Raw genomic sequence first — 14,991 nt, 5'->3', positions numbered from 1 at the left:
CCACTACCTCTCCCCCCCACTTCGCCGTCTCTCTGATAAAACAGCACTCACACTGTTTCCCCCACTGACCGCTTTACAACTCTCACGTCGATGCGAGCTGCCGAGGTGAACGTGACACGCCGGTGACCACCAGGAGCCCGATGATGTCATCACATGCCCGCCTGTCTCCGAAGATCCCGAACAAAGTCACAACTTTATGCACTTACGTCAGATGTTCAGCAAAACTATTTCAGTGTGCAGTCCAGTTCAGTCTCTTCGGGAATTTTTTTTTTTTTCCGGCGCACTATAATTTAGCCGACATGGGAGTTGTCTTCGGGAGCGGGAGAGTGTTTCCATGACGACCGGCAGCAGCTGTGTGAGTCAAGCCGAGGAGGCCGAGCGTGTGGCAGACACCGTGGCATTGCCGAGAGACTCTAATCGAGGACCCCTTTGACCCGGATCGATGCGATGGTGCTGAGCCAAGCAGCCCGCGGGGGGGCGGCAGTCGTACCGCCTGCTTACTTTCCCTGGATCATTCCAGGCTTCGCTGGCGTCACAGCGGTCTGATCCTCTTAGATTGGTGAGAGTATTAGAGGAGAAACGGGCTTCTCGTATGTCAACATCATCCGTGGCCATTAGACGGGTTTATTTCTAAGTGTAATCAAAAGGCGACCTTTCGAATGTCCAAGCCTGCGCTGGTAGCGGCTGTCCTTGAAGCGGGGTCATTTTACGTAACCATATGGATGGATAAAGTGGGGGGGGGGGGCTACACAGACGAATTAGAAAATTCTTGGCTTGTGGTGCTAGATTGTTTTTGTGTGTTGTCTACTTTTGTGGTTGATGATTAAAAGAAAACTGCTCACAACCCACAAGTCTTTGGTTCATGACGAGTAACCGGGCCGTGATTTCTCCAAAAAAGACCTTTTGCGGTTGAATTTTCCGAATGTGTTTTCTTTGCAGCTCTGAGCAACCTAAGCCGGGTGCCATATGCTCTCATTCCATCGGACAGAAGGCATCTCCACGTTCGATATCACCCCGAGACGATCTGGGTTGATGAATTGAAAATGCGCACCCTTTGGTTTTTCCGGTGAACTGCCCCTTTAACTGAGCAGCACGCATTCGCCTTGCCGGCCGGCGTCTTACAGCCGACAGCTTTTGAGTTTTGCAAAGCGTGTCGGTGCTCGAATGCACGATGCTTCAAGGGGCGGCTTAATTCGCTAAATGTCAGCAGTCTCAAAACAAACAACAGCTAAGAACCCCGTCGGCCCTCAACGAAGAACAGTCCGTCGCGGGACGCCAGTCGGGCCACCATAAACACCGCCAGCTGGGATTTATGGCGGCGTGCCCCCCCTCGCGCCGAAGGGGCCGGCGCACAAAGACCCGCACAGTAACCTCGCGTGAAAGGCAAAAATCCCAGAGCCCCTGAGCAGTGGAAGAAGTAGTGAGTCATGTTTCACCCTCATGTTTCCTACGTCTGGACAGGTTCACTTGTAGAGAAAAGCCAAAAGGGGAAAAGATATCTTTACCCCGCAGCGTCCACAAGTATTTAACGCAGGGGTGTGTCTGAAACCGCGTGGGTAGAAATTCTGTGGCGGTTGTTACTCTTCCTCCGGTGGCGTTTCCAGTGTTTGGTGCGCCTATAAACTCCTCAACGCCAAAGCGGTTTTCCCTCGCAGTCCTCTCGTCGGCCCGGGAGGTAGGAAGTGCTCCTTTGCTGACTAAGCTTGAATGCAAAAACAGACGCCAGGGTCTCTACAGTCGCCTCGGTTATTGTGCTGGTAATTACACCCGCAACTTCCTCTTTCAGCCCGGGCACCTGGGGTCTTCCTCCACTTAGCGCTGGATGGCATTTCCTGTGGTGTTGGCACGCTAATTATAGGAACCTACAAGGTCACGACGGATCAGAGGCCACTGCAGTGTGTGTTTTATACCTTTTTATTACTGCAAGCGCAACTCAGGTTTGGCCTTTCGTCAGGTCGGACAGCGCGTGCCCCCCCCCCTGTTTTGGTTCTCCCCTTCGGGCCGGGGCGGTCAGTCGGAAAGCGTTAGGAGCTCTCTCGTCTCCGGTGAGGCGTGCGTGTTGTCTTTGTTGAGAAGGGGAGGAAAAAATGGCACGCAACAACCCCCCTTACGGCGAGATCGACCAATGAGTGACGTCTGACATCTTTTGGAGGCGTCCTTCAGAAGAGCTTCCCCTGTCGCTGTGTCCTCCCGCTGTGGACGCGGGACGGCTTCCAGAGACCAAGTAACGAGATACTTAACGAAGCCGCGGGGGGCAAAGTCTTCCTTCCTTCTTCCTTCCTCCGCGCCGCTTTGCATACAAACTTCGGGGGACGACTTTAATGGCTCCTCGTAAAGCGGAGACCAGCTACCTGTGCACACATGGAGCTGCGTCCAGTAACTGGGGAACCACCATAAATGGTCGTTGGAGGGAAAAATAGTGTGTATTTTCTTGCCTGCATGTCTAGATATACAGTAGTTACTGCGCTTGAGCCCCGCTGGGACTCTGCAGCACGGATGCATTAATTGTACATCTCCCCGGGGAGGAGGAACAGCTCTCTCTACACGTCCCTGGTGGATCATTGGCGTGCACCAAAGCAGCAGCAGCGGTAGAGACGGCCCTGTAATTGGGCCCTCCTCGGCATTACCTTCCCTTAACCTTCAGACCTCCTTGAGATGCAATCTGCTGCGGGCGAACACAGGTGACAGATGACAGGTGGGAAGAGCTGCTCGCCGCAGGCCATTCTGCTTCTCTGCAGAAATCCGACCGGGGCTGTGACTCGCGAAGGATAATAATGCTGCCAGTTAGGAACGTTTAAAGGACCCTCCTGGATTTTATTACAAATAGCTGTAGCGTTTGGCTTTTATTGTGAAATAAGGTTAAGGTGGCGGTGATTTGTTCAGCTAAACAAAGTGGTGCCATGAGGAGGCTTTTTTTTAATAGATTTTGTGTTTATTTGTATGTAAAGTTATCTCACTTATTGTTCCCATAAACTGGTGGACTAGTCAGCCAATCAGTCTTCATGGTCTCAGTCAGCTCAGATTATTTAGCCAATTAGTTGTTCTTCATGCTTTAAAGCCGTGTCATCAACGATCGATAATAAAATAGCCTTCGATGTCTGATGTGTGAAACAGGAAGTACACGACGACTTCAGATTTCATTCCAGAATCTTCACAGAAAATCAGTCGTCTGCGAATTGGTGTCGGCTGGATTAAAGCCACGAGGACGTTGAACCGTTCTACTTAATCCCTTCAGGGCAGATGTGCTTTAGCTCTGAGGACAGTGTGCCTGCAGGACGGCTTCTCTATTTTGGGTTTGAGCGATGAGATCGGCTGAGTGCACCGTCTCCCGTGCGGGTTCACTAACGCGTCTCCGAGCTCTGCAACGGGAAATACTGGAGCCATTAGAGAGGAAATAGGAGCCTTTATTAGTCCGTCTAGTGTACACCTGGCTTCCATAACAGGCCGCTCCTTGTGCCCTGATGTGTGTGTGTGTGTGTGTGTGTGTGTGGTTTCTGGGCATGTCTCGGCTTCGTCCTCTCCCGTCTTGGCTAACCCTTCCCTCCACACGCTCACCTTGAAAAGGCTTCGGTTAAAGCGGGGTGACTCACCCGAGAGGCGTGGATCAAGAGGGTGTCACTCAGCTTGTGAGTGCGGACCGACCGCCCCGGCCTCCCTCCCTCCCTCCCCTCCTCCTCCCCCCCCTCCCTCCAATTGCCGACGATGTCATTTCAGGAGCCAAATAACATTTAGAAAAGAAGAAAAAAAAAATCGTTCTGACGTCAAAGAAGACGCCAGGCTGTCGAGTGCACGGTGACCTTTTGTCTCTGTGTATGTTGGTAAGAGTCCAGTGTGCATCAGGGCAGGGGAGCGGGGACGGGGACGTGGACGGGGGACGCACGGGGCCCGGCTGCGGCGCTCGGGGGACACTTTGACTGTCAGCGGCCTCGTTGGCCGCTCCCCTCCGCCTGCTGACATCCATCCTGCCCGGAGCGGAGCAGGACGCAGGGCGGCGGCGGCGGGCCGGGCACCCTTCCTCTCCCCACCTCTAGGACCCTGAGGAAGAGGAGGCAGGGGGGGTCGGGCCACGGTGCGGATAGACGCTTGGATGATAGTTAGTGGGAGGACGCATTGCTGGAATAGTTCTGTCTTCCAACGGAACGCCGTGCAGAACCAACGAAATCCTCTTCAAGCCGTATTAACGTTTTTTCTTGTTTGAGTGGTTTGAATAATCATTAGCTGCTCGAGATGTCTAGACACGTTACCCTCTTCCCCTCGTAGCAAAAACACACCTTTTTCCCAAATGAAACCCGAGCGCACAGAAAGCTGCATTCATTGGACACGGCTTCTGTTGGGCGGCTCTCCGGAGGTGTAATTATGGCCATTTGATTGGCTGTGAAATGTTCTCCCTGCTTTTTATTGGGGTAAAGTGAAGGATTTGTAATGTTTTTCTGCTTCGCGGTAAAACGTCGACGCGGGCTGATTTAGCGGTCCGAACCACACGTGTGTTCCCATCAAACCGGCCGGGAGAGTCACGGAGCCACCGAGCGACGCCCGCATGTGCGCGTTTATGCATTTTGTTTATGCAACAAACGCGTTTGTGTGTTGAGTTGTTCCCCTCATGGAGACACTGTGCAACCATCCACCAGTCAGCAAACAATCAACCGTGTTGTCAACCATATGGACTTTTTTTTTTATTTTTAAACCGGCCCTGTCCAACATCAACGACCGCTTAATCCCACCGATCAATATATTGATCCTTCAGAGCCCCCCGGCCGGTGCTCGGGCCTGGATGCAGAAGATTAAAGCCTATAATCCTCATCACAATATGGCCTTCTCCGGTCAGGGAATGATTGGAATCTGTTTTTGAAATTTCTATTTCAAAGCTTTTGGGGCGAGCGATGATTCACGGAGCAAACCTGTGTTTGTTGAGCGCTCCCTGCTCCCTCCCCCCCCACCTCACCGCCTCCCCCCCGGCGGGGATGGAAAAAGCTGGGAGTGTTATTTCTATTTCTCCAGCACCCACAGTTAGTTAAAACGATGGCGCGATGGTGTTTAGTGACCCGGTAGGGGAGAGATGGACGCCGGTCCTGCTTCGCCCTGATTATTGTGCACAAACCGCCGTTGGTTTTTGGGGGTGTTTTTTTTCCCCGGCGCTGCGCTGTGAAAGCCGCCATTGAGGGCTGCTGCAGCAGGCTTCAGTAGTTTCTGGGACAGTTGGGCAGTCATCCTGACGGGCAGGTCTGTAAACCCCCTTGTTCCTCCGTGTGTGTGTGTGTGTGTGTGTGTGTGTTTTGCCCTAATTGCCAATCCGCGGCTGCTTTCGTTTACAGTAACGCTCTGGGCGGCTGCATCCAGACAAACAGAGGCTCACTTCTTTACACTTGGCCTCATAAAAGTCCTTCTTGAAGCGTTTGTGGTCGTGGGGGAGGCTGTGAGTTAGAGGGGCCGCTGTTAACTACGGTGATGATGATGATGATGAATGTGCAGCACGTCCTCGCGTCATTTTGTTACTTGCTGTAAATGCTGAGTGTTCCTCACTGTGCATTGGGACAGCTCACTAAAACGTCTGTCAAATGGGTCACATTGTATGTAGGAAAGGGTCTCAGGTCAGAGGTCACCCTCCATCTGCTCTGTGACCCGTGTATGCGTTCACTAAGAGCCCCGTGCTGATGCCTCCATACATTTACATGAGTGATTCTTACATAAGTAAACCGGACCATCCGAGGGCTGATTGGTTGTTTCAGTGGAGTCGTCGTTACCGCCGTCGGCGCTGTCGGCTCGGATTGGTTACATATTCATCTGAAGTCGTGCAGGTTGAGCAGACCCTCCTCAGACCTCTGCTTTGGTCAAATTAGAGGTTTTCTACATGGACTCACTGGACCACATTGGGGGTTGGGCTAAAAAAAGGTCATGTTTCCAGTTCCTCTATAGCTCACTGTGACCTAGCTTCTCTATTAGCAATATAGATCAGCATTGTTGCCATGGCGATTGTCTCTTTTGTCCTCGTTGTCTCTGGGGGGAGTAAAGGAGAATCCCTTCTAGGGGGACTTGATTCAGTTTGGGACTCCGCTGGGACTCCACATCCGCAGCGTGTCATTACAGGAGCTGGAATCCGATGGGCCCATTTTCTCCCCCCTATATTTAAAGCGCTGACTGCCGTGTGTTTGCTATCGCGACTCGTCTCTCTCGCGCGCGCTTCGTACATTCTGAGAAAAACCTCCCAGCTGCACTTCATCTCTGTCGGCCGTGTGCGGCCTCCTCGCCCTCGTCTCCCACCTCGCCGCGTCTCCGCACCACCACCCCTTCAGGACCGCAGGTCCCTGTCTGTGGGAGCTGCTGAAATCCTCCCACTCCAGCGTGGGAGAGAGTTCCGTGAGCCCGCTGTGCCCGCTGACCTGGATTAGAGAGAGAGGACGGACCTAACAAGATGACTTACCAAACCCCCCCCTCCCTCGTCACCCCGGCGGCCTGGGACGCCGTGACACTGGCGAAGCTTAAGCAGCCGACTCGATCTCAGGCAACACAGCAAATAGTCCCCCCCCCCCCCACCCGAACGCTCCACACAACGTAACTGGTTACGATAACAGAGCATGATAGGAACAACAATATTGTGTGTGTGTGTGTGTGTGTGTGTGTGTGTGTGTGTGTGTGTGGGGGGGGGGGGAGTGGATAACTCCACCAGGGAAGCCTGCTGATTGTCAAAGATGGAGGATCTGCTCCACTGTAGATCCTCGAGCAGCTGTTGTACTGACACCAGTATTCCTCCTCCCGGCCCCAGCGTTTAGACTGATCCTCTTAAAGGGATTCTCCACCCAACTCTTTTTTTTTCAGTGTCAAACCCCCTGTAGGCCTGAAAGGGTGAGTGTGTTCGAATAGTGCTAAGGCCTGTTTTTCCAGGGGACCCATTTTTTTTTTTTTTTTTTATTATGACGAATCACCGCGACCCAATTCATGACAGGCCTCGTCTATAAATCATGCCACGGGTTTATGGAACCAAGGAAATGAACACTCGTCGTTTTTTTTCTTGCATCCCTTTGCATTTTCAGTTATTATTTTTTTTGTGGCGTTACTGTAATCAGAAGCTCGTGAATCTTCAGACTCCCTCTTGTGGCTCAAAGCTGCACTCATGCTACTCCGGGAATGTATAGAAAATCTGACCTATTAGGTGAATAGAAAAGTGTGCAGATATTTAACCAATGGGGTGAGGACTGGGGAAGTAGATCAAGGTCAGAGCTCTCGGTGTCTCATGCTGCATACGAATGGGGGCCGTTGGGGGGGGGGGTTGGGTGATAAATGACATGATGTTAAAATAGTGGAATGTTATCCTCGTGGTTCGACGTCTTACCAAAAGTCGCTCCACGTTTTTCGTAGGTGCACCTGCACAGTTGCTGCGCTGTTTTCTTCATCTCGTCGGCGTAACTTAAGTCTGTTTGTCATGACATTTTAGGAAACGTTCACATTTGACAAGTCTCCTGCTGTTCCGTCTATAGCCGGTCCAGTCTGATAGTGGCTCGACGGCCTTTTTACGAATCGAAGAGCCATTTGAGACGGAGTGGAGTCTGTCACCCTGAAGGACTGACTCGTATTGATCCGCCTTCTCTTTAGGCGAATCGATGCGGTTTATTGAGCCGGTGTAATGCCGGCGGGGAGGCTGAGCAATGCATTTAATGGGAGTAAAGAGGAGATGTCGCTGGGACCCAGCGGGGTCCCCGATTGGGGAATCGGGCCTCGGAGTGATGGCGGCGGGGGGTTGTGGGCTCGGGGGCCCTCGGTCAGCCGGGGGTTCGGTTGACGGGTCGGAGGCCTGATTGACTGGCTGCCTGACCGGGGGGGGGGGGGGGGGGGGGGGACTCTGCTGAGTCTGAGCGATCCGTCTTCCCAGACAGCACCGGGGCGAGAGGACCGTTCTCGAGGGATGATGGGTAATAAATGACTCTGGGAGGGTGTGTCGCTTGAGGGCCGGCGGTGACTGACAGCCGGCCGGCTTCGTTTCTCACAGGCGTTGGAGTCTCTGCGTCTCCTGGGCCTTTAAAGAAAACGAAGAGGGAAGAAGCGCTTGATGTTTTGCCGTCAGATTGGCTGCCGTGGAAGTTCTGCAAATAACCACTCATGTGACGGATTAGAAAGATTGCGTTAGTTGCTGATCTGTCATTCACTGAAACCGAAACACTCACTGAGGAACCTGCTGATAACCTGCTGTAAAACCGGCTGGGTGGGAAAAGCACAACTACTATTGTTCATTGAAGACATCAGTTCACTCGCCCAAATTCAGTGCATTTCATTTTTCCCCTCTGCACGATATTACTCGTCCACTCTGAACGGGTTGTTAACGTTGCATGAGGTAAATGGAAAGTAAGTTAAACTGTTTTAAGAGGAATTTAAATGCAAAGTCATCGTGCGGTTTGACGCGAACGTCCGTCTGTGAGGGGAAGTGTTGGCACCACGGCGCCGGAGAAGCTCGCTGCAAAGTGCAGTAAACAGTTGACAATTTTCCAGTCGTGCAAAAACGATAGCGATCAAAAGTCAAAAGTCCTGGAAATACTTTTGTTATCCTGGAAAATGACGATCCCTCTCACACGTTATCTTCCATCCAACCAAAATAGAGACAGTTTCTGTTTTTCTTTAATGACTCTTTGATCAACCAGTCCTTATTTCTGAGAAGAGACGTTTGACTGACTGAAATGTGCCCTTCAAACGCCTGAAGGTTCCTGGGTTTTTGCATGAGTACACAAGTACGGTACACAAAGGCCTTTTAATGTTAAGGAATGCACCAGGGTGCCGTCTTTCAGGTTCCTTCTCTGTTGAGCTACATCCCGGCCGCGGGGGAACGGCCGGCGAAGGACGGGTCGCTTGTTACCGCGGTTTCCTAATTTAAGAGATGCAGGGTGACTAATAATGCCAGGAGTTGTTCCCGCAGGGAGAGGTAGTCACGGTAACCCGGGGCGCGGTGGTGACAATGCCCTCGATTGTGGGATTGTGGTCTAATTGTCTCGTTCAAACTGTAGCTCAGTGCAGCCGGAGGAGCCTAGCGAGCTCGGCCCACACGGGCCTCTCTTTACAATGAAACGATCAGAACTTTAATCTCATCCCTCAGAGTCCAAATCAATTAGGTGGGCGGCTGCTAAAGCATTCGGCTCGTCGTTTTGATCGACTCACCTGCAGCGCCACTCGGGCTCCGGGGGGGCGGGACTTGGATCAGGTTTGGCAGGTGAGCGGACAGGTGCAGAAATAGATATCTGTGTGTGTGTGTGTGTGTGTTTGGGATCCAGCTTTGAAGTACTTCTGTAGGGCGTGTGTGTGTGTGTGTGTGTGTGTGTGTGTTTTGCTTTGCCACAAAGCTCAGTCTAGTCCCCGTTGCACACGCACCCTCGGGGGAGGGCAGGGTTTGTTGTGGCATCGACCGGGTCGTGCGTGGGGATTTTTTCCGTTGGCTCGCTCTTTGGACTTTGGATGCGTGACGCTGAGCGGCCGGAGGTAATGAACTCTGAATACACGGCGTTGTTGTAAGCTTGATTAAAGACTTCAATGGGAGACTTCATTTACTTGTTCCTCTACTCGCTGCGTATTTCCTGCCCCCCCTCCCCCCCCCTCTTGGTTTGTGAGATTTTAATGAAGAAAAACCTGTGAGTGTCAGCTCGTCTCTCCGCTGCGTCGGCAGGATCCTGTTTGTTGTTAAGCGGCTTCATATGAGGGCACGGTTTGGCTCTCGGGTAACCACGGCTACGCCACGTTCCCACGGGCACCAGCCCCCGCGTCTCCGTCTGCCCGGGGCCTGTTTGTCTTTCCCAGGAGCGACCCCGGCCGCTCTCGGGTCAAAGGAGTTCCTCGCTTGCGCTTTTACTGCCCAATCGCGCGCTCGATCACAGGCCGAGCGTTTTCCTCCGCCGTACCCTGGAGTCCTCGCTGCTGTGTCGTCTTTTATTCCGTTGTGCTGCAGAGGTTCGCCCTCTTCCACGGCTGTTAGACCCCCTCAAATCAGCTGCGGCGGGGCCCTGGTGGGGGCAATGTTTGGGCCGTAATCCAGTTGAGGAGGACTAGAACGAATCCACGAGGCCCCCGCAGGAGCGGACCAGTGTGGCTGTAGGTTGGACACTTATTAACATAATCTTCCGTGGGACTTTTGTGCTGGACGGACACATAAAAACCGCCCCGAAGCCCCCGCCGCGTCCCCACCGTGTGTCTCTAGAGGGCACACACACAAAAGCTGGATTTCTTTCCCCTTGACTGGTTGTTTTTCTGCAGCTGTGCGTTACCAAGTCACATGACCTCTCTGGTTTTTAAAGGTGCAGCTTGAGCCGGGCGCCACGGCAAGAATCTTATCACGTTTAGATGATCTAAGATAATTCTGAGCAGATGTAGATGATGTCGAACCTCCATTGTTGTCCAGGAACTCGTCATTGAACCGCACTGGAAGACACGCCCCCTCATATCCAGACAACATTGGCACCGTCGTTTATTTATAGTTTAAACTCTAACTGCACCGTCCTGGCGGTAATAATCAGCACGAGCTAAAAATAGACCTAAAAAATGTTTTTTTGCTCAAGCTGGGGTTTGGTTGCATTGACCGATGGATGCGGCAACGTATGTTTTCCACACGCACTCCACACACACGCGTGTCCAAGGTGTCTTCGCCTAAGTGGCGATGGGTGTGTTGTTGTGACTTGAAATCAATACCTTTCAAATTGAGTATTTTTAGATTCTCCCTCTCTGTGTGCGCAGAGAAGATTAGATTCCGTCAGATACGGAGCCCGTCAGGGAGAAACCAATATGCATCACGGTCGATGCTGCAGAGATTCTCTGGTCCCGCTTCTTCCTGTCCGAGGGCGAAGGTCCTGAAACGCACACCGGCCTCAAGGTCGCTCACCCAGCGCGCCGCCGCTGATACTGCCATGATGCTGTGTGAACCGGTCGCTGATCTCCTCTTGATCTTCCCTCCAGACCTGCCCGCCTCCTCCCTGCAGTACCAGTGTGGATCGGTGGAATTCCTGTGTTCCCCGCCGCTGGCGAAGAAAGGTCAGACGCCCAGACAATGTCAGGACAGGCCCGCCGTCAAACCCCGGCCCCAGCCCTCCACCTCGCCCAGACCGCCAACCGCACAGAAACCTCAAGGTGAACCGGCGTGACCCGCCTCCTCCCTCTCCTTTCAAGGGTGCGTCCGACGCAGTCATTGTGATTTAAAGGCGCGGCGAGATCAAACCTTTATTCGTTTATTCTGCTCCGTCGGCCGTGTGACCTCACTGTGTCGCTCACAGCGCTCAGTGGGTCACCTCCGAAAGAGCTGCCGCTCCCCGACGCCCGGGCGGCTTTTTAAGAAGGCTAAATATAGACGACAGGCGTCCCGTTGGGATTTACTGAGATTGGTTCACGGTCCACCGTTTTTTATTGCACACTTTTTCAGGTTGGGCGCCGGCTATTTTTGTCAGATAAAAACGCAACAATAGTCAATTTACAATCATATGCGTGTTTCCTCTTGTTTTTGTCCTGTGATCTGTAGTTTGCAGTGATGGTTCAAGTTCTGCATCCACTAAATTCCCGATGGGCTACCAGTAGAATAAAAGGAAAAAAACATGAATTTTAGTTTAATATTTAAAAATGAACATGAATAGGCTTTAAGAATAAAAGTATTCCGTCAATTAGAATCCAGGAATCTAATTAGTATTTTCCCAGGAGGCAGAATGAGCTGCTTTATTTCCAAGCACAGTTGTAATAATGCAGCGCATTTTAATACAGACGGGATGAAGCAGCCCATCCTAAGGAGGGATGCTGGCTGGGCTCCTAATCCCTTTTTAAAAGGTTCCTGCGACGGCTCTTTGGGTCCGATAATGTTAAAGCATGTAACATCTCCCTCTTCCCTCTCGGCCTCTCTTTTCCTGTCAGTGACACACACACACACACACACACACACACACACACACACACACAGGAAGTGGCAAATTATTAACGGTAGCAATTAACGGTAGCATGTCGTTCCTGGTTTCACACACTTCTGACGAAACACATGTGTGCAAATGTAGCGGCGAGACAGCGAGGCCGCCGCGCGCAGCCGTGCATGGGCGCCGTTTTGCATTTTAGAGACAACTCTGCCATTCCTCTGTCTGCGCTGTTTTTTGTGCTGTCTGTGTGCTCTGTCTCTCTTTTTTCTTTTTTTTTCTTTTTTTTTGGAACCGCGATGACTTACGCACACGCACCTCTCAGCATCCTGTTCTGAAATAAGGAAGTTGGCAGACAGCCGTAGCTCAGAGTTGGTCTCGCTCTGCTACTATTTGTTTAATTGTGGGGGTTTTTTTACACCTTTTGATGGTTTCTTCAAGTCTTTTTAAGATTATCTATCGTTTTTTTATGAGGGAACGGCACATGCATCCGGCCATGGAGGTTCTGTCATTTGGATTCCTTGCCGTTACCTGATTGTTGCTTTTGAAAGTCTGCGGCTTCATGCTTCTCTTTCGGTCTGCCGCTCTTGCCTCCTCCGGACTCCTGCGTCCGTAGTGCCCCCTAAACCTTCGCACCTGCTCGCCCTCGGGCAAGACAAGAAGCCCAAGAGGATCCCCCCGCCGCCGTCCAGACCCCTGCCGGCCCCCCCTCCGCCGCCCAAACCGAGGCCCGGACTCGCCCCTCCTGTCTCGGGACCGCAGCCGCAGATAGAGGCCCAGAAGGTGGGGCTGCTCATCGAGAGGTTCGAGAACTCAAGGTAAGGCCTTCGTGTGTGTGTGTGTGTGTGTGTGTGTGTGTGTGGGGGGGAGTGTGTGTGTGTGTATATGTATGTATGCGTGCATGCGTTTGTGTGTGTGTGTGTATGAAAGAGGAACCAGTGTGTTAATGGTGCTCTTTCTCTCAGGGTTCCCATCCTGGGGGTCCTCCCGCGGTCCCAGCTGCACTTGTGTCTGAGAATGGACGCTGCGTCGGACGTCACTTCCTCCTGCGGCCTGGACCCCGCGGAGAAGGTCGCGGGAGACTCCTCCCCCGCGGACAAACTTGCACTTGGCGCCTCGGAACGGACTCACGAGGTGTCCGACCTCTGCCGCCCGGCCTCCGCGCACGCCGACGGCTCGGAGGACGCCCCGCTGGACGACTGCGACATCGCGCACTCCGTCGGTTGCCTCGGCGACGTGGAGCGGGAAGGGGAAGGCTCCTCCCACGAGCTCCTGGACAATGCGGACTCCTCGGAGCAGCACGGGAAGATCCCCAACCGGGACAGCGGCATCGACAGCCCGTCCTGCGCCGCCGAGGGGGAGGTGTTCCCCAACGAGGACGCCATCGACGAGGAGGACCATTACGACAGCGTCACGGAAACGGAGAGCGTGTCCTGCTGCGTCACCCTGGGCAACAAGCGGGACTCGACGCAGGACGAGGACAGCGACCTGGACGAGGGGAGCGGCGGGGAAATCCAGTCGCTGGCGGAGGCGCAGGCCGGGGATCTGACGGACGGCCACTCAGGGGCGCACAGGGTGAGTAGCTGGCGTTGCTGTCTGCAGTTGTTACTTTTTACCTGGCGTGATTCTAAGGAATGTGGGGAGTGAGCACGTGCCGCTTCGTCTCAGACGGCCTTTCATGCGGTTTGGAAAAAGGAGCGCGCGTCTATTATTACCTTCGGCCCGCGTGAACCAACTTCAAAGGCTACTTCTGCATGAAACGCTGCAGCCGCGTTCCGGCGGTCACGAGCGACTGACTCGTATCTAAAAGCAGCTCCGCGTCGACATGAAAAGACGAATACCTGCCCGAAAGCTGCAAACGGGAGCCCGTGATGGCTGCTAGATGAAAGAGTCCACAGGCGGATGTCTCCGGATGTCTCTTCTCTCGTCCTTCAGCTTGACTATTGATCATAAACAACGCTGATACGTGCACATAACATTCCTGGTGGTTCTAGATGTGCTGTCGGTGTTTAACAGCAGAAAACTTTTAGTTCTCAAACAGACAACATTCAAACAACGACTTTCTCAGAACTGCCTCTAAAAGACCCTCGAAGGCCTCGGCCGACCGCGCACACACACGCACGGCACCTCCGCTCTCTTCTTCCTGATCCCAGCGACACAGGAAGTTGTTTTGTGTGACTACGGTCACGTCGATGTGTAGCGACAGCTGCGTTCGGGTTGCGGTGACATGTGTTAAAGCAGATTAACACAGTTTCTCCTGCGTGACAGTGCATGATCTGCGGGGAAAGTTCCACTTCCTTTATGAAGGACGCCTGCGCGCGTCTTTGCGTGGGAGACGGCGGTTGCGCGACCAGCACTGCCGGATCGTGACCCCCGATGTGCGCGTCTCATGTTTAATCGCACATTTCCACCAGCATCAAATCGCAGCCAGAGAGAGACCGTTGTCTCCCGACTCCCGATTGCGTTTCTTTATTTTAAATAAAGACACCCGGCGTTGCTCCCGGAGGACGTTTTGTGTCACTCTGCTGGTCCTTGAAGCCCCGGTGATGACCTGCTCCTCGTGTGTGTGTCTGTCTCCTCCCCGCAGTGCTCAGAGACTCAGAACCTGCTGAACATCGCCAAAGAGCTCCTCCACACCGAAGAGGCCTACGTCAAACGACTCAACCTCCTCGACCAGGTAACGGCTGTCGGATATCCGCCCGCCTGAGTGTGCCGGTGGTTTTTAGGGATTGAGATCGGGGCCGAGCGGGATTAACGGGGACGACAACCACTTCCTCTGGATTACTCACAGCAGTGGAGGCTCCATCGCTGTGTGTTTTATTCTTAATGTACGTGCAGTGTGTGTAAATACAGCGAAGCCGCAGTCCTCTTTCACAACCTTAAATAGGCGGATAAAAATAGGAACATAAACAAAGCACATCACTACAGGAGAGTTGTAGGAATCACTTCCTCTGGTTCTTTCAAGATCACTCGTTGGACGCAATATCAATTTTATGATGTCAGTCATTCAGGACGATCACGCTAACCGCTGTCGCCTCGACAACTGTTAGAATTTAGCGCTGAGCTAACAAGACGCAATCCTCTAAAAAAGAATAAGTTGACATTGTGAAAGCCCTCGTTTTGATTTTAATTAACAGTT

At 52.8% G+C, this 14,991-nt stretch overlaps 1 protein-coding gene across 5 annotated transcripts in view; it reads left to right on the top strand.

Moving 5' to 3' along the window:
* fgd (faciogenital dysplasia) overlaps positions 1 to 14,991 on the top strand; it is a 38,723-nt gene that overhangs the window by 13,566 nt on the left and 10,166 nt on the right. For 2 of the 5 annotated variants that reach the window (XM_040194308.2, XM_078083204.1), the window contains 4 exons: positions 10,921 to 11,091; positions 12,469 to 12,670; positions 12,818 to 13,427; positions 14,440 to 14,529. In XM_040194308.2, coding sequence (XP_040050242.2) covers positions 10,921 to 11,091; positions 12,469 to 12,670; positions 12,818 to 13,427; positions 14,440 to 14,529 — 1,073 coding nt within the window. Of the gene's footprint in view, positions 1 to 5,159; positions 5,221 to 9,213; positions 9,457 to 10,704; positions 10,838 to 10,920; positions 11,092 to 12,468; positions 12,671 to 12,817; positions 13,428 to 14,439; positions 14,530 to 14,991 lie in introns of those variants that run through there. The other 3 variants (XM_078083208.1, XM_078083206.1, XM_078083212.1) reach the window with 3 other exon arrangements.

Source organism: Gasterosteus aculeatus, chromosome 2, assembly GCF_964276395.1.
Source record: "Gasterosteus aculeatus chromosome 2, fGasAcu3.hap1.1, whole genome shotgun sequence".
Classification (NCBI taxonomy): Eukaryota; Metazoa; Chordata; class Actinopteri; order Perciformes; family Gasterosteidae; genus Gasterosteus; species Gasterosteus aculeatus.
This window is presented reverse-complemented; position numbering and strand designations above follow the sequence as displayed.